The 26,061-nt window shown below is 43.7% G+C and overlaps 1 protein-coding gene across 2 annotated transcripts; it reads right to left on the reverse strand.

The window, feature by feature from the left end:
* Positions 1–21,123: 21,123 nt before the first annotated feature.
* Positions 21,124–22,981, reverse strand: LOC150046389 (C2 calcium-dependent domain-containing protein 4A-like). Of its 2 annotated transcripts, XM_090357749.1 has the most exons (2): positions 22,885–22,981; positions 21,124–22,370 (listed from the first exon to the last, which is right to left on the reverse strand). In XM_090357749.1, the coding sequence occupies exon 2, from the start codon at positions 22,331–22,333 to the stop codon at positions 21,191–21,193; it is 1,143 nt and encodes a 380-aa protein (XP_090213875.1). In that variant the 5' UTR covers positions 22,334–22,370; positions 22,885–22,981; the 3' UTR covers positions 21,124–21,190. The 2 variants fall into 2 exon arrangements, with proteins under 2 accessions (XP_090213875.1, XP_090213874.1); XM_090357748.1 differs by lacking the exon at positions 22,885–22,981 and having other exon boundaries at positions 21,124–22,788.
* Between the last annotated feature and the right edge of the window lie 3,080 nt (positions 22,982–26,061).

The following is a 26,061-nucleotide window of genomic DNA, read 5'->3' on the forward strand; positions in this document are numbered from 1 at the left end:
CAGACAAAAATACTACCACTACTACTACTACTACTAATAATAATAATAATACGGCATGTCCCAGTTCAGGAGAAAGCTCATAGTTTCTGCTCATAAAGAATAGGTATGGTTATGCAATTGTGAATGAACTCTCTCAACTCCTCCTCTATGACAACTATTTCAAGTGCCTTCTACTTGCTCTCAATCACAGACAAACTTCCTTCTGTCCAGGGATCAGGAAGTAACTTGTTCATACTTCTACTGGTTCCAGGAAAATGCTACCAGGCTGTCCTTGTGTATTGTGAACTTCTTTGATGGGGGTGGGGGAAAATGGACAAATCAACAAAAGACAGAGGAAAAATATACTGGGTATGATAAGTTATACAGGTCTCTAGGCATACACACACCGAAAGACAAAAAGAGGATATTCTTAGGAGAGGAACACAAAGGTGGTTATAAAATAATATTTACTGACATGGACTCCAGGAAATGGAAACAAGAGGTTATTTTCATAGTTGCTTTTTGGTTTTATTTTCCTTTTGTCTTGTTTGCTTGTGCTAAGAGTGGGCACAGAAATAGAGGGACAAAGGGGAAACAGCAGTGGGACTCTCTAAACACTACATTGAAAATGAACTTGTGGGTGGGGACAGGAGGGCAAAACTAGGAGAGAGCAAGAGGAGGGGTAACACCATTCAAAAAGGAATATACTGTTACCTGACTTATGTAACTGGAACCGCTCTGTACATCACCTTTATAATAATAATAAATGCATACATTTTTAAAAAGGAATAGAATGGTACCCAAGAGGGGGGAAAAAGGCAGGGGTCTGTCTGTGTGGAAGGAAAATAGGTGTCCATGAAGGCAGAGCAGGAAGTGGGGCAGAGGTCAGAGGAGATGGGACACCTGGGAGCACAAGGCATGATGGTCACCCAGCTCTTGGCCTCTTTCTTTAAATAGGAAACATTGTCAGTGGTTTAAGGGGATGTGATTTCCTTCCCTATATCAAAGTACCTTTCAAAACAGTGCCTTTGTAGCACCCAAAACAGGACCACAGGGGCTCTTCATATTGTCTGCCCAGCAGAACACAAGATGAGATGTTTTCACTCAAACATCATAACTCCTATGGTAAAAATCTTTTGTTGGGGCCAGGAGTTTGGCCTAGTGGTAGAGTGCTTACCTAGCATGCACGAAGACCCTGGTTCGATTCCTTGGTGCTACATAGAAAAAAGCCGGAAGTGGTGCTAAGGCTCAAGCGGTAGAGCTCTAGCCGTGAGAAAGTCCAAGGACAGTGCTCAGGCCCTGAGCTCAAGCCCAGGACTGGCAAAACAAACAAACAAACAAACAAACAAACAAAAAACCTTTTGTTACTTCTTGTCTGGTTAGTGGGGACAAATTCAACATTTTCTGAGGTCAATTTGATCTTCTCGAGGCCAGAACACAGCATTGATTCTCATGAAACTGTTCATGAATCAAAGCCCCTGGTCCCTTGAATGGACCTCTAGACTACATCCAGGCCTTGCATTTCCCAGTGTCTTCTAGGCTAGTTCGTATCTGAAACCTGAATGAAAGAGTTTTACGTCATCTACCTGTGACATTTCACATCACTGAAATCAGATCGTTGCCACAGCATGCTGAAATGACTTTGTGTCTTAATTCTACCATCAAACTCACTATCATACCTGACCTATAGTCTGCATTCAAGTCATCCAAACATACACACATTGGGCATGAACATCCAAAACTCAGAAGTCATCCCAGACTGCCATCCATTTGGGTTTAGGATGCATCTTTCAGAAAGTTCCAGATTGAACTAACTCTCATAATTTAATCAGCATCTTCCTCTCTCCACCTGGAGAGAATCTATTTAATGCCACTTGACAATACAGATCCAATATGCCTACCTCATACTTCTGGTCTCATCTGCTTGTGAGCTGCTGGTTTACACCTGTCATCCTTACTAGTCATCAAATCTGAGACCTAGAGGATGACAGTTCAAGCCCAGCCCGGGGAAAATGTCCCTGAGACTTCATCTCTAATTAACTAGCTATGGTTTATTTCTAGACTCCATCTTCTTTCCCTAGTTTTTTTTTTTTCTTTCACAATTCGGGTAGGATTTTTCCCTCTCAGTACTTTTAATACTTTTCAGCTTTCCCATAATTCCTGAGATGGTGGCAGGAACTCCATCCAGCCACATTTGCATGTGATTTGCCTGAGCTTATTCCAAACTGTTGGGTGTTTTCCCTAATACTTTCCTCTATCTTAGACTTCAATTTCCTGCTCCCTGTTTATTTTATTCTGCAGATCATTAACCTTGGCTTTTTTTTAAAGCCTCTTATGTTTCTCTTGCTCATCTCTAAACCTTATGTATTATTATTCCAAGAAACAGGTTGGGGTCTTTGCATTACTTCCTACTCAGAACCAAATAAAAAGTGTATTTATAGTTGATAAGATTGTCTTCAACTCTGAGACTCTCCTGCACTTTCAGTCATCCTGTCTGTGTTAGAATAGACATTCATTGAACAAGTATTCCATTTCAGACTCACAGGCTTAGCAACCCAACTGCTTTTGGAGAATAGCTCAGGATCCCCCTTTCCCCCACTCTTCTCCACTTCACTTACCTTTTCTGTGTTATCATTACAACAACCTGGATAGTCTAGTAGGTAAGACCACAAAACAAGGATTCATCCAGCTGTCCCCCTGTGAAGCTGAGAAATACTCTTCTTTCCAGCTCTGGTTTCTCTGTTGCTTCATGTACTTCATGAAACCACATCCATCTACCACACAACCAAGAAGAACCACTACCATATTTGGGGCACCTGACAGTGTGCATGGACTATATCTCACTTAAAAGCCTCAGGGCAATCCTACCAGGGGCAGACTATGAATACCCTCAATATCTGATGAAGGGAGAGGACATGACTCCCTCTGGGTTTTCCAGGGAATGAAATCTGCACCCTGAGATGTCTCTACTGAATTCTCAAGTCTCTGCAGAGAAGAGCCCAGGGAGATTCCATTCTCGCTCAGACTTGAGTTATTCATAAGGGTTTAGGAAGCAACAGAAACTCATCTTGGTCAAAGAACTGGAAGTTCCATCTTCCCTTCCTATAAGTTCTTCTGCCTTGTGCCCTTAAAGTATGGGGATTTCTAATTTTAACTGCAGGCTTGTGCAGAACACAACAGATCAGGGGAACACAGTGCTGCTGTCACCTGTGGCAGTCCTGTCACCCCACCTGACTTCTCTCTGCTTAGTCATGGACACCAGGGATCCAAAAACATGTTGTTCTCTTGACAGTCCTTGCTTGTGCTGTTGTGTTCAGGCCTAGCTTCCTGTTGGTGTGTGGCTCTTACTTTTACCTGAACGGGGATGAAAGGACTGGGCCCATAGCAAAAGCGGAACCAGAAGTCCTCAGAATGGGTCGAGTCATTTTGATTTGATTCTGTGTTCCTTGGGGTGGGAGATAAAACAATGTATGAATGCTGTTACAGTAGCTGTGCTAAGATAGGAAGAAAATGTCAGCTGAGCTTAGGGGACAGGCTTCCATGTCTCCGCCGATAAATCCAGAAGGGTTTTTTGCTTATTGAGATATAACCCATACACTATAAAAATCCACATACACATACCCCTCCCCTCAGAAAGGGTATCATTCAATGATATTTTATTATATCATAGAGTTGTGCAACAATCCCTTCTATCTAATTCCAGAACAGTTTAATCGCCCCCATAAAGTAATACTGGGCCTATGAGCAGTCCTCCCCCATGGCCTTTGCTGTGAGGCTCTACCATCTGGCCTTGTTTGTTCTTCCGTCATCCTCCCCACCCCTAACCCCCTAAGCTGTCACCAACAGGTCAGTGACTTTTCTCCGACTAATCCCAGGGCCAGGGTCACTCTTATTTCGCAGACCAGAAGGTTGGCTCTGCTATTTGGGAGGTCACCTCTGACAGTGGAGATACCCCCCCATTCTCTTGTCTAACTGAGGCCCACAGTGAACTGGGTTCTGACCAAGGAGAACTGAATAGGACAGGAAGCCCTAGGTGGGAAAACCCTCCTTACCACCAACCCCCAGCACCAGAACCCTGCTGGTGTTGGAGTAACAGTGTCTACTCGGAATAATTGTATAATATGCTATGAGTATCTATAGAAACAGCACAAAGAACCTCAAAGAACACTGTTGACCAAAAAGGGAGTAGAGCTATGGGGGAAAGAGAAATAGATGTCAGCAGTGGATAGTAGTGGGAGAGAGTTGGGTTACCAAGGAAGTTGGAAAAGGATGAATATGTTGCCTAAAATAAAGCAGGTACTATGTGACCAGTTGGGCATAAATGAAGGCCAAAGGGTCAGCAGAGCACAAACTGAGTCAGCGATCACAACTAAACAGGTAAGAATTTGTCACTAATACGAGGAGCTCTGAATGTTGACATTCATGTTGCGAAAGTGTGCATATATGTGTGTGTGTGTGTGTGTGTGTACAGGGAATTGAACTCGCAGCCTGGATATTATCTTTAGTTTTTTCACTCAAAGGCTGGTACTCTACCACCTGAGCCATAACAGCTTTTTGCTGGTTAATTGGAGATAAGAGGCTTATAGAATTTCCTACCTGGGATGATTGTCAAACCACGACTCTCTGATTTCTGCCTTCTGAGGAGCTAGGATTACAGTGGTGAGCCACTGGTCCCCAGCTCATGCTCTTTTAAAATACCTATACACTCACATTTTAATATGTACTTTATACCACAGGACCATTGTTCAGCAAGCCAAGGCTCATGGCTAGAATTGGCTGCCACCTCCTCCTAGCTTCTCATCTGTCCTCAGGAGTTCGTTTTGGTTCCTGCCCATCTTCTACCCTTCCTCCTACCTTCTAGCTAGTCTCAACCACTACCACCACATAAGCCTATGATGTGTTGTTAGCTCTTTTCTGAATGAAGAAAAAAATCAAGAATTTATACTGGATAAAAAAAAATACTTGTTTCTGCCATGTTTCCTTGGAATTAAAACAGTCCAGTGTACATCCAATCTCAGGTTCAGTCCTAAATCCCTTTTCAATCATTCCCAACGGAGCATGAGATTAAATAGCACCAAGTCCATTACTCCACACCGCCCTTGTCTCCTAGCATCTACCGTAACCAAGGCAATCCAAATTCAAAAAGGGAAAGTGGAGGCCTCATGGAAACTGGGTCAGCATCTCTTGATGGTATTGATTCAGTAGAGAATCTAGGTCAGCACCTTTTGGTCATGGCCTACACTGGTGGAGGCTGCCATTAGATATGATGTGTGGGTCACAGCTGATTTTCTCAGCCTCTAAATGCATATATTTTCCTTTATCCCTGCAAAGAGAGTGAAAATTAAGAAAAAAAAGCCAACACTTTTATAGATTGCTTGAGCAACTTTCACCTCAACAGGTTGGGTGACATACTTGGCCCTGTCTTACACTAGCCAAGAAGTCCCTGCCTGTATAACTTGGCCACCCAGTTATTGGTCTGCCAGCCATTGTGGGTTTGTTTATAACCTAGGGTTTTCAGGATAGAAGCTCTTTATCTTCCTCCTTTTGCCTAAACAGGGAATAATAACCAGTGTTTATTTAACACCAAAAGAATGAGGAAAAGCAAATTTGATTTTAGCATCTTGACGTCAAACCGAGTCAAGCTTCGCTTGGGTCTTGCAGCTAATTTCACATAGGTTTGAGCCATGCATGGTTGGTTCACCCAGTGTCAAGAGTGAACCCTATGTGTCTAGAGACACACGAGGAATCTATGAGGACAGATAGTATGTTTGCCCTTCAGACAAATGCACGCAATGATCTGTTGTTGGGGGCATTAGTGTGGCAAACATCATTTGTGCTAACATCTCATCGATCGTAGGGTGCTCATTCACTCCTGTTGGTGATGGAAAGACAAGCCCGATATTTGCTCCTCTAGCATAAATGCTCTCAAAAGTCCCTTTCAAGCTTTAATATTCTGGTTTGTGTGTTTCTAATTCTACCCCAATCATTTGCCAGTTATGATACACACATTACATATAGCCAGGATATATGTAACATTTACAGAGTTCAGCATCGTGATAAATATACTACATGGATTGCTTCACTTCATACTTCCAACAAGGCTAAGGGCCCAGTACTATTACTATTAACTTGGTACAGAAACTGAGGGTCCAAAATAGTTGAATGGCTTACAAGGTCATATTAACATTGAAATCAAGCTGTGAATCTTCCTCAAGAAACTTCATTCTTAAAATCACTGTTAGGGTAGCCCAGTGGAAGTAAAGGGATTGTTTCCTTTCTCAATAAAACTCCAAGACAATGTCACAAAAAGAGAAAATAATAAACACATTCAGGAAACAGGAAACGGCTTGGATTTTACTCTCATAGATAATGATTTGCAACCTTAATGAGAAAGGGCAGTTCAAATATTGACTGTTCCAGAATCAGCCGTTACACAGGTGAGCGTGTGAAAGGCACACATACCTGGGAAAACCTAGACTCAATATTCTTTTTTCAGTAGTACTAGCTGAGTTAATAAAAATTAAGATACTTTAGGTAACATGAAACAGGAAATGAAGAAGTTATGAACTTCATCTAAGACCTGGTTAGGACCAGGTTAATAACTTCTCCATTGACACACTAGCCTTAGAGTGTGGCCTCCCTGAGCTACACTTCCTGCTACCTAGCAGATAACCTCACTAATGTATCCACTCAGCTCCTAGGCTTTTAGGAACTTGCAGACTTGTCTATGCATTACACTACTATCTGACTATAATAGCAAACTTAACCCGTTAAAAGCAGAAAAAGAGCATGGCTAGGCAATCAGATCAAAGACGTTTCCCATAGAGATTCTGCGTCTCTCACCATAACCTTGAGTGTTCCCATTTCCACTCCCTAGACGTTGCATTACTATGGCCTTGAGCAGCTGCCCATTCAAGCACACATCAAAGGCCCCTAGACACACATCATGGCCTATTGTCTCTGATAGATTTGCATGTGAACAATGGACTGATAGGACTCTTGCTGGACTGATTGTGATAGAATGGGCATCCATTCCGAGGGGCTGTAATTCAGAGAGAAAAATGCCACTTCTGTTGCATTTTGAACATGAATTTCCTGGTAAATTAATTAATTGTTAATACATGTAGAGTTACATTGCCCTATTTACTCCTCTCTGAAACAAATCCATAGTCACAAAGATTCTGGCCCTTACTCTTCATAACTTGCTTTCTTCCTATGAGGGAGTGTGAATTTAAATTAATTCACTCCTTAAATGCATTAATGGATTACATCTTTCAGATAAGATTACCTGGGTGATTTACAATATGTATTTTAAAGCTGAGGTCTGGAAGTTGTAGCTTGAATGGTAATTGAAGTTGTGGGCATTGACGAGATTTTGGAAAGAATCTTCTCTTCTTGATCTGCTGATGTTCTACCATTTGAACCTCAACTCCAGCCCAGCATTTTGCTGGTTATTTTGGAGATGGAATTTCTTGGACTTTTCTCCTTAGACTGGCTTTGAATCAGTCCTTCAGATCTTAGTCTCTTGATCAGCTAGGATTACAGGCATAAGCCATCTTGCTGAACTTCCTTTATCTTCCCTCCCACCCTCCATTCTAGGGCTTGAACTCAGGGCCTGAGAGCTGTCCTTGAGCTTCTTTAGCTTAAGGCTAGCGCTCTCCCACTTGAGCCATGCTTCCCTTCCAGACTTTTGGTGGTTAGTTGAAGGTAAGAGTCTCAGGGACTTTCCTGCCTGAGATGGCATTGAACTGCAATCCTCAAGTCTCAGCCTCCTGAGTAACTAGGGTTATAGGCATGTAACACAGTGCCTGACTTCCTCAGTGTTTTGTTTTGTCCATTGTGGGACTTGAACTCCTGGTCTAGACACTGTCCCTGAGCTCTTCAGCTCAAGGCTACCGCCCTATCCCTTGAGCCACAGCACCACTTCTGGGTTTCTGGTGGTTAATTGGAGATAAGAGTCTCAAGGACTCTAGTGCTTGGGCTGGCTTTGAAATGCGATCCTCAGATCTCAGCCTCCAGAGTAGCTAGGATTTTAGGGGTGAGCCACTGCACCCGACATTCCTCTATGTTTTAAAAACTAGTTGCTTGCTACTCTGCATAGGTTACCTCAAATCTCTCTCAGCTTCAGGAACAAAATCAACCACCAATTCCCCAAAAGCTACCCTTTCCCCATATCTTTCTTTAGTTACCACCCAGCTGTTTTCTGCTTCCCTCCCATTCTCAAGTATTTAGGTTTGCTCTGTGGTTCTAGTTCCTTTGACGTATCTAGTTTTGCATGGGTTGGGTTAGATCTGAAGACAAAGAGCACACACTTATGCTTGCTTTATTACTTCCTTCTGTATGCCTTAGATCCAGTGGCTGGGAGTTGGGGTGAGGAAGCCAGAGAATATGGACCAATTATACCCATCAACTATATTCTCAGCCAGGCAGACTCTCAGGAACAGCTTCTTCCAGTCAGGGTATATTAGCCATTTGCATCTGGAGTTCCCAGCCCTAGCAGCTCTCTGTGGACACTCAGTACAGTCCAGAGAACAAGGCATTGCTGAGGTAAGCACTTCCTTTGTCAAGAGCTTTATCTGGTTATTACCAGAAAATGCCTGGAAAGCTCACTCATCTTCTCCATCCCAGTCATCCCAGACTAAGATGACTTTTAAACCATCTTCTATCAACATATTAGTACTACTTATGCTTTTAAGTCTATAGTCTTTCTAACTCATTCCCTCCAAAGGAGTCAAATCATCAGAAGTTTGAGGCCAATAAGTCCCTAGATCAAAAGAGAAAGCTTCTGACTATATAATTTTCTTCTGACTATATAATTACACATGCATACACATAAACAAGAAATGAATTCTTACTAGGCACCAATGCCTCACACCAGTAATCCTACCTACTCAGGATGAGATCTAAGAACTGAGATTCAAAACCAGTCTAGGCAGAAAGTTTGTGAGATTCTTATTTCTAATGAACTAACAGCCTTGAGTAAAAAGGCTAAGGGACAACATCTAGGCTTTGAGCTCCAGCTATAATACTGGCATAAAGGAAAAAAGGAATGAATTATCTTTATAAAAGGATAACTAGTTATCTTGATAAAATTTAGTAAATATTATCCATACATTTCCCAGAGATTTAAGGTACCATTTTTGTTATAAACCTCATTTTTATCTCACAGATTTTAGTCTGATGTTATCCCTACACTGTGTTATTTGCAGTCATTTTGCAACAAAAATATTTTGGACCAGGCTCTGTGGCTCATGCTTATAATCCTAGCTACTCAGGAGGCTGAGATCTGAGGATCAAGATTCAAAGGCAGCTCGGGCACTACAAGACTGTGAGACTCTTATTTCCAATTAACCACCAGAAAACCAGGAGTGGTGCTGTGACTAAAGGGATAGGGTGGTTGCCTTGGGCTCAGGGACAGTGCCCAGGCCCAGAGTCCAAGACCCACAACCAACCAACCAACCAAACAAACAAACAAATATTTTGGAAGAGACTTACATTTAATCTTCCATGTGAACTTTAAAGTTGGGTGAGTTTATTTCTATTTAGCTATCCTTTTTGTGAAGTCAGAGCCTTGCAGTTGCGAGATAGCCACTAAAGCTGACAAATATCTCTGGCAAAATAGCAAATACAAAATCAGCCCAGGAAAATCAATAGTATAGCAACAATGAGTAGATAGGAAACCATGAACAATTGTTTGTTAATAGCCTCCAGAAAAACTGAAGACTAAACCTAACCAAAAAAGTGAGTGCTAGCTTAGCCTGCATGTTTGATTTCTCAATACCACAAAAACAGAAAAAGCTGGAATTGATACTGTGGCTCAAGTAGTAGTGTTAGCCTTGAACAAAAGAAGCTCAGGGTCAGTTTCCAGGCCTTGAGTTCAAGCCCCACATCTGGAAAAAAAATTAAATATATATATATATATGTACATATATAATTTTGAAGAAAGAAATTGAAGAAGACACCAGAAAAATGGAAGACCTCCCATGTCCATGAACTGGCAGGATAAATATCATGAAAATGATCATCTACAAATTTCACGTAACACACATCAGAATTTCAATGGCATTCTTCACAAAGACAGAGTAAATAATCCAAAAATTCATATGTAATCACAAAAGGCCCCAAATCACCAAAGCAATCCTGCATCACCCCCCACCCCCAAAGAGCAATGCTGGAAGTATCATACTTTCAAGACTATAGTAACGAAGCCATCCTAGTACTGACATAATCATAGGCCTGAAGATCAATGGACTAGATTATTACAAGTCCCAGAAATAAACCCATATATTTATAGCTATCTGGTATTAGACAAGCAAGCCAAAAATATTGGGCGGGGGGAGACAGCCTCTTTAACAAACGGTGTTAGGAAAACTTTAAATCCATATGCAGAAGACTGAAACTGGATTCTTGCAATTACCTTGCACTGGGGTGTGTGTGTGTGTGTGTGTGTGTGTGTGTGTGTGTGTGTGTGTGTGTGTGTTTTGCCCATCCTGGTATTTGAACTCAGAGCCTAGCTCTGTCCCTGAGCTTCTTTGTGCTCAAGGCTAGTGCTCTACCACTTGAGCCACAGCACCACTTCTGGCTTTTTCTAAGTAGTTTATTGGAGATAAGAGTCTCACGGATATTCCTGCCCAAGCTGGCTTTGAACCACGATCATCAGGTCTTAAGCTCCTGAGTAGCTAGAATTATAGGCATGAGCCACTGGTGCCCTGCTACACTGTTTTTTTTTTTTTTTTGGCAGTCCTAGGCCTTGAGCTCAGGGCCTGAGCACTGTCTTTGGGCTTTCTCAAGGCTAGAATTCTACCTCTTGAGCCACAGCACCACTTCTGGCTTTTTTCTATGTATGTGGTCTTCATGCATGCTAGGCAAGCACTCTACCACTAGACCAAACTCCCAGCCCAACACACTGGGTATTTTTAAGATGGAACCTTAGCTCAAAGAAACATTGGTTGCATGGTTTCCTCATTTGTTGTCACTAGAAAGTGCTTATAAATCTACAACTAAATACATGGTATGGTAAAAGACAAGTACACGTCGACATTATAAATTATATAGGACTGTAGGCATTCATTCACACAGTGAGACCAAAGGAGGATGTTCTTAGGAGAGAATCACAAAGGCTCAGTAACTATGTGCATATGACCGTGTGAAATGAAATGATCATGTTTATTGAAAGAAGAGAGTTTTTTTTAAGTATTTAGTTTTCTGGGTTTTTTTGTTGTTTTTTCTCTTTTCTCCTTCATCACTATTTTTGTTGTCTGTTCCTTTTGCCTTGTATGAAAATTTCTCTGTTATGGAAAGGGTAAGGGGGAGCACAGAAATGGGACAAAGGATGAACTAATGCAGCAGTGATACTCACAGAAACTATGTTGAGGGTGAATTATACAACTTGTGGATGGGGTCGGGAAGTTAAAAATGGCAGAGAACAAAGGAAAGGATGATACTGTTCAAAAGAATGTACTTATTACCTGACATATGTAACTGCAACCCATGTGTACATCATCTTTACAATAACAATTTTAAAAAAATGATGGAGTTGGGCCAGGAGTTTGGCCAAGTGGTAAGAGTGCTTACCTAGCATGCACAAAGACCCAGGTTCGATTCCTTGGTACCATATACATAGAAAAAGCTGGAAATGGTGCTGTGGCTCAAGTGGTAGAGCTCTAGCCTTGAGAAAACCCAAGGCTAGTGCTCAGGCCCTGAGTTCAGGCCCCAGGACTGGCAAAAAAAAAAAAAAGTGATGGAGTCTTACTTCCTGCCTGGCACATTCCTGGACCATGATCCTTCTTTTTTTTTTTTGCTTCCTAATGTAGCTAGGATGGCAGGCATCCCTTCCTCCCCACGCCCCACCCCACACACCCAACTTCTTCCATTCAGATAGAATCTGACAGAATTTTCTGACTTGAAGCCACAATCTGAAGATCGTGGTTTGAACACAGTTCAAGCAGGAAAGTCTGTGAGATTCTTATCTCCAATTAACTACCAAAAAGCTGGAAGTGGAGCTATGGTTCAAGTTGCAGAGCATCAGCCTTGAGTGAAAAAGCTAAGAGACAGCATCCAGGTCCTAGATTCGAGGCATAGTAATGGCACTCCTACCCCCACCCCTAAAAAGTGGACAGTGCAGAGTCTGCATGTAGCAATCTACTCTCCAAGCAATGGGGCTGGGGAAATCCTTTCCTATTTCCTTGATTAGCTACTGCAGCTAGATCTTTCCAGACCACAGGTAAAGTCCTCCACCACAAAGATGTCAGGGTATCCCTTAAGAGAAGTGTCAGCTTTTCTGTCCCATCTCTGTGACCTCCCATGTGGGTCCTATCTGGCCTGGATGTTTGTCCCCTCTGGTACTCCAGTACTGTTGCCATCATCAAGGGACATCATTGCTTTTCCTCTGTGTTAAAAAACACTTCAGTATTGCCTGGTGCCAATATCCACCAGGTCTCAAAGTCTGAAGCTTGTCCATAAACAAGATCTGGGCTGATAACTACTTGGCGTCCCTGCCCTGTACCCCTTAAGCTAACAAAACACTTTTATCTCCCAGCCAGAGAGAGAAGGAGAGGGGGAAAGAGAGAGAGAGAGAGAGAGAGAGAGAGAGAGAGAGAGAGAGAGAGAGAGAGAGAGAGAGAGAGAGAGAGAATCTCATTGCTATTCCAACGGTACCAACTTCCTATTTTTCCTGGCCTGTTGCCCTTTGTGTTTCATTACCTCCCCCTGGTTTCCCAGACAGTTGCCAGGATCTATCACAACCTGAGTGACAGGGCCCAAAGCCTTGGAGGAGACACAGGTATGGGCATAGCATGCCTCCTTGACTCTCCTTGGCATGTATGAGGCTGGCCTAGGTCTGTGGCTTCCCTAGAACCTTGTAAACATGGCAAGTCACTTGTTGCTGAGTTTTAGGATGGAAGTCGTTCCACAGCGTGACCTTTTCACATACTCAGTCAAGCTGGGAGTAAGGAGTATATCTTTCAACAATGAGGAAACTCGAAACTTGGAGAATCTGAATGGCTTATCCAAGAACAACCAGCAGATTCTGCCACTGATTTAGGGATTCTGAATCATCCTGAGGCTTAGCCTGGACATCAAGGGAAGTGTATATGGTTTTGAGAAAAAGCAGAGAAGACTGATGAGAATGAGTATGTGTGCCTGGATGTGCCCACATGCACTTGTGCATTCTCATGTGCAACTTCCTCCGCTACCCCCACAACTGCTATGATAACCCATTCTATTTTAAGAAGCTGGTACTGAATGAGGCAAAGCACTTAACACAGTGTCTGACACTACGTAGTGACCTGGAGTGCGGACTGCCTGAGGATCACCATGGTTTTTTTTTTTTTATTGTATTTTATTGTTGGGATAATGCATAGAGGGGTTATGGTTACATTTATCAGGTAGTGGGTACATTATTTCTTGAACCTTGATACCCCTTCTCATGTTTTTGTCCCCCTTTCCCTCCCCCTGCCCCCCCCCAGTCATCTTGTTTTCTCCCTTCCCTTTCAAATGAACAAATAAGTGTATATACAGCATGCCGGTATACTTTATACAAATTCAGATACAGTAACCTCATGAGATTAACCATAAGTGGAAAAAAAGAAAAGAAATAACTTCACATAGTACATTAAGATTTTTATTATGTGTGCTGGGGATGAACTCATGGCCTCTCATGTGCAAAGTGCCCATTCTACCACTAAATGGTAAGGTGTCAGCTTATCATCGAAGTTTTTTTTATTTAGTTGGTTATGGTGGGATGCTGTGGGTGTTGGAGGGTGGATGGGGTAGTACTTTCCTTGCATTTGTTAGACAGACACTCTACTCCATGCCCATGCCTCCTTTTCATTTTTATTTTTCAGTCAGGGTCTCATGGCTTTTGCCAGGACCAGCCTGAGACCAGGATCCTTCTATCTACTCTGCCAGTGAAGCTGAGATTAAGAGGTAATCTATGATATCTGGCTTACTCTTTGAAATGGATTTCACTAACTTTCTCCCCTGCTGGACTCAAATCTTGGACCTTCTATTTCTGCCTACCAAGAGCTAGAATTACATATGTGAACCACTATGCCTGCTCCCCCACTGATTTTTATGGCCGAACATGGCAGTTGTCTGTCATACTGAGTGACAATTTCTGTTTATGAGTCTGCTCCTCTCACGAGGTTGTGATTGACTCTAGGGTCACTTTGCAGATTTCCTAGCTGACCATTGATCTAAATACTCCTTTTATTTGTTTCTAATATTGAACATGAGGAACATAAGGACAAATAGATTACCAATCCATTGATTATGACTTTCAAAGTCAGGTCTAGGAGAATAAAGTTGCAAAGAGCAGATGGGCCAGAGATACAACAGGTTGGTCAGGTGAACTTGGAGCCTGGGCACAAAGCTCAGGTGTGACGCTGATATTGAGAAAGATAGATCAACAGAAATGTTACAGAAAAGAGGAGAATGCCTCAGACTGTCAAAGTAGCCGGAGTTGACAATCAGTGCTAAGAAAACTGGTATGACAGTGTGGGGCTTGCTCTGATTCACTGAGGGCTTCTATATGACTCCAGTTTTACTGCACGTCCTCAGAAATGTATCTATTATCTTCACACCACAGCTATGTGTAAGAAATGAAGGCATCAGGTAGGAAGAGAGTTTGGGTTCGGACAGAGTTGATTCTTCATGATTCCTTAAGAGATCCTATATAGGGTTTGTCTTCAGCTCTCATTAAGTTGAGACAGAAACAGCAGCATGTCAGTGGACAATAAAACAAATTTTCATCCTCTGTGAGCAATGTAGTGTAGCAATCCATCTGCCTGAATGGATAACTAGGTAATGAATACTTCCTCCACGTGTAGTTTCCTGGATAGATAAAAATGTCTTGAAGACACTTTCCATAGATGCCTCAGACAAAGCCTTCCTGTCAGATTCAAGTAGCCAGCAGGGCTCAGCTACTACTGCATATTCTGGGAAGGAGTGATCAGGTGAGCAGGCACATTGCTCATTTGGCCTAGTGCTGGGCAAATGTTGGCATGGAGGAGAAATGAGTATTCTCAGGTGAAACAATTGGAACACACTAACCAGTCATTAGAGGACAGGAGCCACTGGGCACTGAAGTTTGAAACTGACAAAACAGATCTATCCTGAGAAGTTTACCAGAAGTGTGGTTGAGAGTTCAAGTACAGACATGCTGAAAGAGGAGAGCACTTTTTCAGCAATGGGTTATCTATACTCACAATGGAGTGCTGAGGCCAGAGGAAACTTCCTGCCTCCTTCCAGATTGGACTCAGTCATTAAGGCACCTCTGAATAGGAAGTGACTAGATATTCAAGGAAATGGGGTTGCAGAGGCTGGAACCCAAGTGAAATTTGACGCTTGAACAATGGCAGTTACCACTGAGCTAAAACTAATCTGTAAAGTGAGGTTAATGTTAAGCAAGAAGGTTAAGGATCCTTGTGTTCAAGCCCCAGTACTGGCACACAAAAAAGAACTATTTCATTTTAATTAGCAGATACCTTTAGTTGTTGTTGTTGTTGTTCTTCTTCTGCTAGTCTCAGGTTTTGAACTTAGGACCTGGGCACTCTCCCTGAGTCCCCCCCCCCAAAAAAAAAACCAACTAGTGTTCTACCACTAACCACAGCTCCACTTCCAGCAGTTGTTTCTTTTTGTCTTTCATTGGCAATAAAAGGCTCCTGGACTTTTTGCCTGGGCTGACTTTGAATTTGAGCCTCGGATCTCAGTTTCTGGAGTAACTAGGATTACAGGAATGAGCTGCAAGTGCCTGGCTTAATTGGTCAGTATCTGTTGTCTTAAGCCCTTGAACTCCCTGCTGGATTACAAATCCCTTCTTGGGGCCAGGAGTTTAGCCTAGTGGTAAGAGTGCTTGCCTAGCATGCATAAAGACCCAGGTTCGATTCCTCGGTACCACATACATAGAAAAAAAAAAGCCAGAAGTGGTGCTGTGGCTCAAGTGATAGAGTGCTAGCCTTGAGAAAGCCCAAGGACAGCACGTGGGACCCTGTATTCAAGCTCCAGGACTGACAAAACAAAACAAAGCAAAAAACAAATCCCTTCTTGGAAACAGGCACATAATCCAAGACCAACTCCTGCTGTTCAGCTACTTCATAAAGATTCTTTGAAATTCTTAAGTATCCCACAATGATGCTGTATACAAAATAGTTAAAGAGTGGTGGGATTGTGATAGGATTATTAAAGTTTAGCAAAAACAAAAAAAATCAATAGCAACCAATCATAACAGAGATTCTGTTTCTCTAAGCAAGTAGAAATGTGGTTCCGGTAGCTTGTTATCAAGACTTGGTAAGCCCTTTTTCCAATGAAAACACAAATATCAAAAATACCAAAATATCCAGTCTTCCAGGATTATTTATTCTTTGGGTCAACAGTCAGTGGAAATGTAAATATCTTATCAGGAGACTGGGTTCTGCTTGAAGTCTATTCGATATTTCGTTGATCTTTCCTATGCTTTTGAAACATAGCTTCAGAGGCCTCTAACATTATCTCTCTCACACACACACACACAAAACCCTAAACAACACATGAAATAAATTTAAAACATCACTGTTTTGTACACAGTCTTGGTGTCTAGCAATCTCTCCTTTAGCTAGAGAAATAAAGAATTCAGATTCTTTCTCTTAAATGATTTTAGTCCTTGATCTTTAAAAATACTTTTAACCAGGCATGGTACCACAAACCTGTAATCCCAGCACTCAGAAAGATGAGGCAGCCATGACATGTAGCAAAACCTGTATTAGAATAAATGAAAAAAATAACAACAAATTAAAATTTTAAAAGGATCTTGTATTTATTATCATCCAGTCTGCATCTGCAAACCTCCAATTTATTTTTCCCAAGTAGCTGGGATGATAGGCATATACCCCCAGAACAGGCATATGGTTGAGTTGGGTCTTTTGAACTTGCCTTAGCTGGCCTTGAATCACATTTCTCCTAGTCTCTATTTCCTTAGTAGCTAAGATTACAGGTGGGGCTCACCATAACAAGACTGTCTTTTTTTTAACTCCAGAGAAAATATAGATGTTTGAGAAGATATATATGTTTGCTCTGATTCAAATGTTACAAACAGCCAGACACTGGTGGCTCAAGCATGAGTTCAAGCCCCACGACAGACAAAATATAAGCAAATTACCCAAAGTTACAAAGAAATTAAGTAGATAAACAGGTATAAAAAAGGTGGTCTGATATTATTGTACTTCTTTTTAATAATAGGGGAATTCATAAAAAGAAAGTAAAATTATAGATAAGAATTAGTAGTCAGTTGTTCTCTCTCTCTCCCTCTCCCTCTCTCTGATTACAGGTTCCTCGACAGCTACACAAAGAATCAGCACTTTGTATGTCCCCCCAAAGCCATGTGTCCTCTTTAGCAGTGGAAGAGGTGACAGCAGCAGTTCCCATGGAACAATGCACCCCAGCAGTCCAGATGTGGGCTTTCAGGTGATCTCCTTCATCTCCCCCTGTTCTCACCTCTTGTTCTCACCCAGTCCTTTCTCTTCCTGGATTTCTGTTCAGGGAAACAAAAATGACATTGTGCCCATGACGGCATGACGGTGCATGGAAACACAAAGAATAGAACTGATTGCAATGTTTGGGGTTTCCTGTCATGTGATCCTATCCCAAAACAAACCACATCAGATGTTTCCTTCACAGCTCCAAAGGGAACCTCTGCCTCTGTCTCAAGTGAGTTGTATCACAGATTGTTTTTATTGGTCTACTTTCTTTCTGTCTTCTTTTCTCTCTCTCTCTCTCTCTCTCTCTCTCTCTCTCTCTCTCTCTCTCTCTCTCTCTCTCTCTCTCTCTCTCTCTCTCTCTCTCTCGTCATGGGGTTTGAACTTGGCCTGGGCACTGTCCCTGAGCTTTTCAGCTCAAGGCTACCACCCTAACCTTGAGCCAAGCCCCACTTCCCATTTTCTAGAGGTTAAATGGAGATAAGAGTCCCAGGTTCTTTGAACCTCGATCCCCAGCCTCCTAAGTAGCTAGGATTACAGACAGGCATGAGCCACTGCTCTTGGCATATTGGTCTACTTTCTAAGCATGTATGGTTCTTTTGGGGGAGGAGGGCTGTTTTTGTCTGTTACGGGGTTTGAACGCAGGGCCTCGGTGCTCTCCCTAAGCTCTTGCACTCAAGCACTCAAGGCTAACACTCAACCACTTTGAGCCACAGCAACCCTTCCAGTTTTTTTGGTGGTTAACTGGATAGAGATTTGTCTCATCACCTTCCCTGCCTGCTTGGCCTTGAACTGTAATCCTCAGATCTGAGTCTCTTGAGTAGCTAGGATGACAGGTTTGAGCCTACTAGGTGCCCAGCTATCTCTCAGTCTTGATGGAGGAAAGATTTAGAATTTTAAGCCATTATTTAGAAAAGAACTTAAGAGATGGGCAAAGTTGGTTTGAAGATCTTCCCTTTTCTATTCCTCTACTTCCCTCCTGTCCTGCTGGCAACAAGTACCCCAGCCACCCTGTTTAGAATCTTCTTCCAAAAAGCAAAGTATTCGTAGCTTGATCTGTGAAGTCAGCCTGCCTGCTCACTGTTGACTGTTTGACTTCTACATGTCTCTGTGGCTCAGTGCATTGATATGCCTAGCAGGAATAATAATAATAATAGCAAACTGTCATGGGCATGAAGAAGTCGTACTGCCTGGAAAGCTTTTAGAGTCCTGCCTTGCACTTGAGTGCATTAATAATCAGAATTCCTTATCCTTCCCCTTCCCAACTCCACATCAATGCCATGGTTGCACCATTTGCATAGTGACAGAGACAGTTTCGTGGACACACCAACAAGTCCAGCACTGACCCCACCTTTGCTCTATTGGCCTTTTATGTTTGCTGTCACGAAGGAAGCTCTTGATACGAGCTGTACCCACCAGCAATACCTCAGCCTCCTTGCCTACAGGCCCAAGTAGATTGAACCAGATTTTAGTCCTGGCTCCCTCCCCTCAGAGAGGAGTGAAATAAAGTATTAATCAGAACTTCTGAAGACAATGTAGGTCCCATTTTTTGAGTCAAGATGCCCTGGTACTTAGGTTTTCTGTCTTTCTTCTTGGAGGCAAAATGTCTGATCCTACTGTATGTCCCTAATCATGGTTCTTTTCCCCTGGTTTTCATTTTTAGTCATGTCACTTGTCAATGAAACTTTGCCCCTCATTTGGCTGAGGGGGTCCATCTAGTAACAACATTGCTCTGCCCACTTCAGCACCCAGAAGGATAAGGTGCTGATATTACTGACTTAGGGTGCATGCAGCACTCCTCTTTGCACTATCCCCCCAAAGGCAGGAGTAGTCCATCTTGTGAGTTGCATAGCCTCTGCACAGGAAATGGCCAGAATCTTGATAGGATATACAAATTCCTCTGGGCATCACCACAACAGGCTAGGGCTAGGCAAAGCAGACCCAAGGTTATCTAAGACTGACAACAGGAGCCAACGTTGTGGTAGAATCAGGGGCTGAAAGCCAAGTATTCCTCAGGCTAGGTCAGCCAGGAGAACCAAGATTCTAGACCTGCATTGAAGAATGAGGCCTCAGTGCTCACCAGCTATTTCCAGTTGTCCCTTCATTCATCTACGCACTGGTGCCATGGGAACAACTCAGTCATGTGCCTGGTATAGGTGTTAAGGCTGGGATGGGCCAGTGTTCTACATAATTTATTGAATCCTTTTACCAGCTCTCATAGAAACCAGCCAAGTTCTCACAGAGCTAGGCCTGCAAACAGGTGCATACAGAAGTAGACAATCATATTCATTTTGGAACCCAGCTGTCTCTCCTCCACTTAGAAGTTTTGTTTCTACCCTGTCCCCCAACAGGAGGATTTGCTTTCTTCTTCTGTGCTTCTGGTTCCTTATTTTGAAATAGAGATGTAATGTCATCTACTGTGACAGAGAGTGAGATTGATCAAAATTTTGTAAAAATGTGTGGAAATGTCACAACAAAACCCCTCCCTGTCTAAATAATAGAAACTCATGTTTGTTTGAAAGTGTCCATCCTCTGATTTCTGATCACACTTCTGATTTCTGATCTCTAATTTCTGCCCCACTCCACCCTGGGTAGGGGTTTAGGGAAGAGGAATTTTATGCAGAGCTCCAAAAGATATGGAATAGAAAGGACATTCTTCTCGGGCCCTCATTTCTGCTTCTCCAGCAGGCACTCAGTCCTGTGTTGATATCTCCAAGGCTCACAGTTTTGCCTGAAACAAAAGCAGCTATTGTATGAAGAAAATGAGGCTCAGGAAGACGACTTGATTCCCCGCCCCCTTTCAAGAAAGACTCAAGTGACAGAAAAAAAAAAAAAAAAAGATTACTAGGCATTCACTCCCTGCAATGCCTCAGCAGATGCCCCAAACCTAGAACAAACCCTGGAGTCTAATCAACTTCCAGCAGACTGCAGTGCATTTGTTAAAATCAACAAAAGAAAATAAGAAACTCAGGACCCAGTTCTCCAGAAACTAACAATTTATATCTGGCCTTATCTGGGAAATCCTATTGCAAGGATAATTACTATGTAACTTGACACACGGGTAGGTGAAGAATGCTGCCAGGAAAACTCCCACAGAGGCAGAAAAGCTTTTCCAGGGATCTTTCAGGAAAAGAAAGAGACACCAAGGGCTTCTGTTCCCCACCGGGTTATTCTGGAAGATTCTCCACCTATGTCACTTGCCTCTTCCTCTTCCTTAGCAACTATTGAATAACTTGCTTCTGGAACAATCTGGTTTCTCGGTGAGGGAGGATTTCTCTTCCCTCCAAGAGGCCATGACAGAAGGGGAAGGGTCACTCTCTGTTGATAGCACCGGAGGTGGCTGTCAATGGAACTATGTCCCTCTGCAAAGTTGTGCCTAAGAATCTTAGCATCGGGAGTGACTCCAATGAGTATTTTCTGAAGCCACAAACTATTTGGCGATCACATAAAGACAGGAGGAAAAAAGATCTCAGCGGCTGAAAGGATCTTTCTCTCCTACTCACAAGTCAACCCAGTTTCCTTAGAATATAAAAGTAGTCTTGAAAATGGGGTTTTCGAAATGGAGAGGGAGGTATGTCATGACTTTTTTTCATTTCTATCAAACACAAAGCTAAATAACATGATCCAAGCGGAGGCGAAGAAACTAAGGCATCACAGAGGCAAGATCATACATAGAAAAATAAATGTCTTTTATTCTGTACGGAGAGGCTGTGAGGGTCCGGCGTCCAGCGGGGCCCTGGGCAGAGCAGGGAGCCCCGCACTCAGAGCAGCAGGGCGCCCAGCCTCAGCTCGCCCTGGCCCAGCCGGCGGCCCCGCTCTAGCCCGCAGCCCTTGAGCTCGGCCTGGACGCGCACGGCCAGGCGGCTCAGCTGCTCCTCGCTGAGGCCCTCGAAGCAGAAGTCCTCCCCCGAGGTGGCCTGGCGGCTGCGCCCCAAACCCGCACTGCGAGGCGCGCGCCAGGCGCCCGGCGGCTGCAGGACCAGGCGGAGGCGACAGGCGACGGCGCGGGGCTCCAGGGCGCCCCCGGCCGGGCCCTGCGCGCCCAGCAGCCGCAGGCGGAGACTCCCGCTGCTCGGACAGTACTCGGCGGCCAAGCGTAGGGCGCAGCCGGCGCGGCTCAAGGCCATGGTGCCCTCGGCCTCCAGCCGCTCGGGTCGCGGGCCTGGGTCTGGCGAGGGGGGAGCGGGGGCCGGGGTCGGGGGCTCGGAGGCGGCGCCGCCGCGCTCGTCCTTGTCCTGGTCCTTGTCTTTGACCCGACCCGGGGCAGAGCGGGCGCGGGCCGAGCCGCGACTCCCGCAAGCGCGCAGCGCGCGGCCCAGCAGCCCATCGGGGGCGCGCAGGAGGCGGCGCCCGCGGGGCCGTGGAGCGACGGAGTCCGGGGTGGGCTGGGGGCCGGCGGGGGCCGGGGAGGAGGGTGGGGAGGACGTGAGGGGGGCGTCGCGCTCCCCTCTCTGTCCTGGTCCCGGCCTCATGGCTCCCGCGGAGTAGGTGTGCGCCCGCGGGCGCGGCGCGGAATGGGAGTCCGGGCAGCACAGAGGCGCGATGGCTCCGGGGTCCCCGAGGAAAAGCGACTCCTTGCGGCGCGTGTGCGGGCTCTCGAGCAGCGCGCAGAAGCCGTAGGCGGTGCGCGCGCGGGGCAGGTGGGGAAGCGAGAGCGCGGCCTGCGAGCGCGGGTCCCAGTCGGTGCTCCCCGCGCCCTCGTCGGTCCTGGCCATTTGTTCCCAAGCATTTCGGAGATCAACCAAAGTTATGCTAGGCTCAAGTCTCGGTGGGATGCAGAACTCGGGGATTCGTTCCGGAGTGAGCACGTTTGCGCACGCGCTGGGCGATCGTGTCTTGGCCTGGCGGGTCCGAACCATGAGAAGCCCGTCCCGGTCGCGGAGTAGCTGCTCCAGACACCACATCCGGAGGCAGGTACGGTCCCGTCTGGGGACAGGCCAGCTGCAAAGCACAAAAGCATGGAGATCAAGAACGAGCTCTGAAGAGGGCATCGATTTCTGTTCCCTTTCTCCTTCCTCAATGTTCGGTTCTGTCTGTCCCCCGGAAAAGAAAATCTGCATCTCACACACATGCAAACCTGTTATTTTTTTTTTCAGAATTTTTTCATTTGTCTCTATGCTCTTGTCAAGAAGATCGCAGATCGTGTTACTTTTATTTACTCTCCCTTCCCCTTCGCTGGCCTAACGCAGAGATTGTTATTACAATTCGCTGATCCCAGTATAGATTCTTAAAATGCTGGTGTCTAGCTTTGGTCTATCTTTGCTAAGAGGCCTTTTGCATTCATTCGTTTCCCGAGACCTTAAGGCACGACTGCACTCCAGTCCTTAGAAAGAATTAATTTCTATTCCCTCTTGGGAAAAAAAAATTGTAGCTCCCTCTCCCCTTTCAGACGCCAAGAGCCTCCAAGGATTGTCCCTTCCTCCCCCCCAAGTGTAATTGAACAGACCACAAATACCTGGGGTTCTGCCTGCGACACAGGACCTGAGAAGCACAGTCTGGGAAACTTCAGGCAGGAGAGGCGGGATTCAGCACCTGTGTCCAGGACAGCTGGTTAGAGCTTTTATACCAGTGGCTGTGCCAGTCGCTGCCTGGTAACCTGACGCCAGGCCCTCCCCTATCCTGCTGCCACGTGGCTGGATATGCTGAAGCTGATTCTTTTCTCTTGCTTTGGTGGGAGATATTTTCTTTCTCCCCAATCTTCTGGAAACCTGGCATCAATTTGTGTCTAAACATGGTTATGTGGATTAAGTCAAGAATGGACGTGGCCACGGGTGCGTGAGTGTATTAGAGGTTCGACATAAGTTTGGTTTGTCTTATTCTTAAGTGAGTTCTTTCCCCCCAAATACAGCCCTCCCGCTATCCAACCTCTTTATTTAGCTTTCTGGTTTCCCTTTTTTGAGTCTGGATGCACCTGGTTGATTTTTAAATCACTCTGGGTTAGGTAGAAATTTACAGGGTGCCGGAAATGTTCCATATCTTAACTTGGGTGGAGTGGCATGGGTGTATCCCAGTGTTAAAAATCATCTAGTGTACACTTGAGATTAGGGCACTTTATTGTATTATACCTCAGTTTTTTTAATTTCAGTTTAAAAATCCATGTGGAGTATTTTTTTTAGGACAATGTAGCTCTTCATGCATCTGGGCTGTTTGGAATTGTCCTTTGGAAGTACCCTGTAAGTTGAGTCCACTTAGGAGACCATCTTCTTTTCTGTAAAGAGTTCCTTCCAGCTAGCTAGGGCTGGAAGGGATCTGAGGCTTTTTGAAGCTGTCTTGCAACCGAGTTACTCTTCTAAATAATGTTGAATTTAACTGAATTCAAAGGTGCTTTCAGGATAGGCCATGCTCATTTCGTTTCCAAGATATGTGGGCACTGGCTGCATTATTTACAGTTTCTAGTATTGTCACAGAACCCTCTCATATTTTTATGTCCCCTTTTGAATAAATGAAAAATTGAGTTTCAGAGGTCAATTAACTAGTGCATGGTCACAAGCTGATGGAAGGTGTAGGGAATACAGACTGCTAATGAGTAGTAAATTGGTTGCTTAGTGAATTAAAGTAATATAATAATTTAAAACATATATGCACCATGATTGTAAAAACTTAATTGCATGGTAGTAATATTATTATCAATATAGTGGGAACCCTGTTAAGAAAATTGGGCCTGGAATCATAGCTAATTTTTATTCCAGAATGGAATGCTCATTACAAACAAGTTAATTTTTCTGAGCCTCCATGTCAAATGTAAAATTGAGAGAGAGTTACGGGTCTAGCATAGGATAAAAAAAGAGAATGTATAGAAAAATTTAGCATAAAATCGGAGTACATAATGCCAGATGTTATATGTTAGAGAAAAAAAAAGCACTTATTGGCTCATTCATTCATTCACTTAAGAGCAGTTTTACTGACTCCTCCTAGTTTCCAGTCTCCATATTAGGAAGGGGCTATCCCCGGCCTTATCAGGTGTGTTCATCCATCATAAGAGGATATATTTTAGGAGATGGCATATTCAAGTTCCAATTTATGATGAGTGAGAAGAGACTTTTGAACACTTTTTGTTATTATTATTATTTTTTGCCAGTCCTGGGGTTTGGACTCAGGGCCCGGGCACTGTCCTTGGGCTTTCTCAAGGCTAGTGCTCTACCACTTGAGTCACAGTACCACTTCCAGCTTTTTCTTTGTATGTGGTACCAAGGAATCGAACCCAGGGCTTTACTAGGCCATGCTACTGGCCCCATTGAACACCATTTTGTGTTTAGTTTGGCAGGCAAGATTGGAGCGGGTTTCTGGGTTTACCATGATCTGACTAGTTGTGTTTCTGTTTTGCCTTGATACTGTCTCTACTTCTGACTAGTATTCTTGGACTAGGGCTAAATCTACAGGAGAACAAATATGAAATTATTCACTTTAAAGCTATATGCATGTTTTTTTGACTTTAAGTTTTCTCAAGAGACAAGATGCTGTTAGTTCTGTGTGAACAGAGAACCCTGGGTTACAATAATAAGGAAGAACAGAATCAAGGCTCCCATCTGAGAAGTCGTTAATCGGGTTTATTAAACTGTCTGAGCCCACTGCTAAATGGAGACAATCATATCTACCACCTAAAATTGTTGTGGGAGTTTAAAAGATGTGTATGAACACATGTGGATTCATAGCTGGTTATTAATATAAATATATATTTATTTATTAGTGAGACTCTCAAGGTAAGAGGAGGAGGGAAACTAATAGCAGCAGGAGGAGATTCCTAAAGCAAGTAAAATAAAACCTCATTTGCTAAATCACAGTGGTAAGGAAAACAGCCACAAGTGCTATTTACAGGGAGAAAGCAAGCCCTCTCTACATATGGAATCTCTCTGTCTTGGATTATCTCCAGAACTGTAATACATTTCTGTTGTTTTCAAATTACCTACTCTATTTTATCTCAGTAGCACAAAGGGATAGAGGCTGATGGATATGCCTCAGTTTCTCCCTCCTATTGTTGAAATACTTTGGTTAACAGGATTCTTGGCTGATGGTTTTGTTCTTCATCACTGAATGTTTCAAACCACTGCCTTCTCATCCAAGGCATGTGATAGGAAATCTGATGTGAACATTATGGAGGAAATCCTGATGAAGCTCATTCTCTCAGCCCATACATACAGATAACATGTTGGATGGACTCTTAGGGAAGAGACCATGTTGTTATAGTGACATGTGAGGATATGTCCTTTAAAAAAAAATCATTTCATTATCTTTAAGTAGTTGTACAAAGGGGTTACCATTCAATATATCTGATTGATGCAAACATTGTATCTTGATCAATATCACTCCTTTCATCATTCGACTCCGTGAAGCTATATCCTTAAAAGCAAAGTCCCTTCTATCTTGGTAAAGTGATAGTATAAGCACTGGCTCTACCAGTGTAAAGAGTTGGGCTAGAAGGACTGACTAAGATAAACTGTCATCTGTATTCTAATAATATGCTGCTCTTTGCTGGCCCAAAAGGCATTCTTGTGATTTAGGAACAAAATGGTTCTCATGAAAGAGGTGGGCAATGGAGAAAAAGCCCAAAATGAATGAAGAGACAGAGGATCATGGGCTCTGTGGATCCTGACATCATGGAATAGGGAATGATGCAAACACCTGCAGGAGGGAG

This window comes from Megascapheus bottae, chromosome 25 (assembly GCF_031878675.1).
Source record: "Megascapheus bottae isolate mThoBot1 chromosome 25, mThoBot2.hap1, whole genome shotgun sequence".
In the NCBI taxonomy this organism is placed as follows: domain Eukaryota; kingdom Metazoa; phylum Chordata; class Mammalia; order Rodentia; family Geomyidae; genus Megascapheus; species Megascapheus bottae.

Excerpts from the sequence above, each read along its gene's own strand:
- LOC150046389 (XM_090357748.1), bottom strand. The coding sequence starts at position 22,489 with ATGCAGATTTTCTTTTCCGGGGGACAGACAGAACCGAACATTGAGGAA.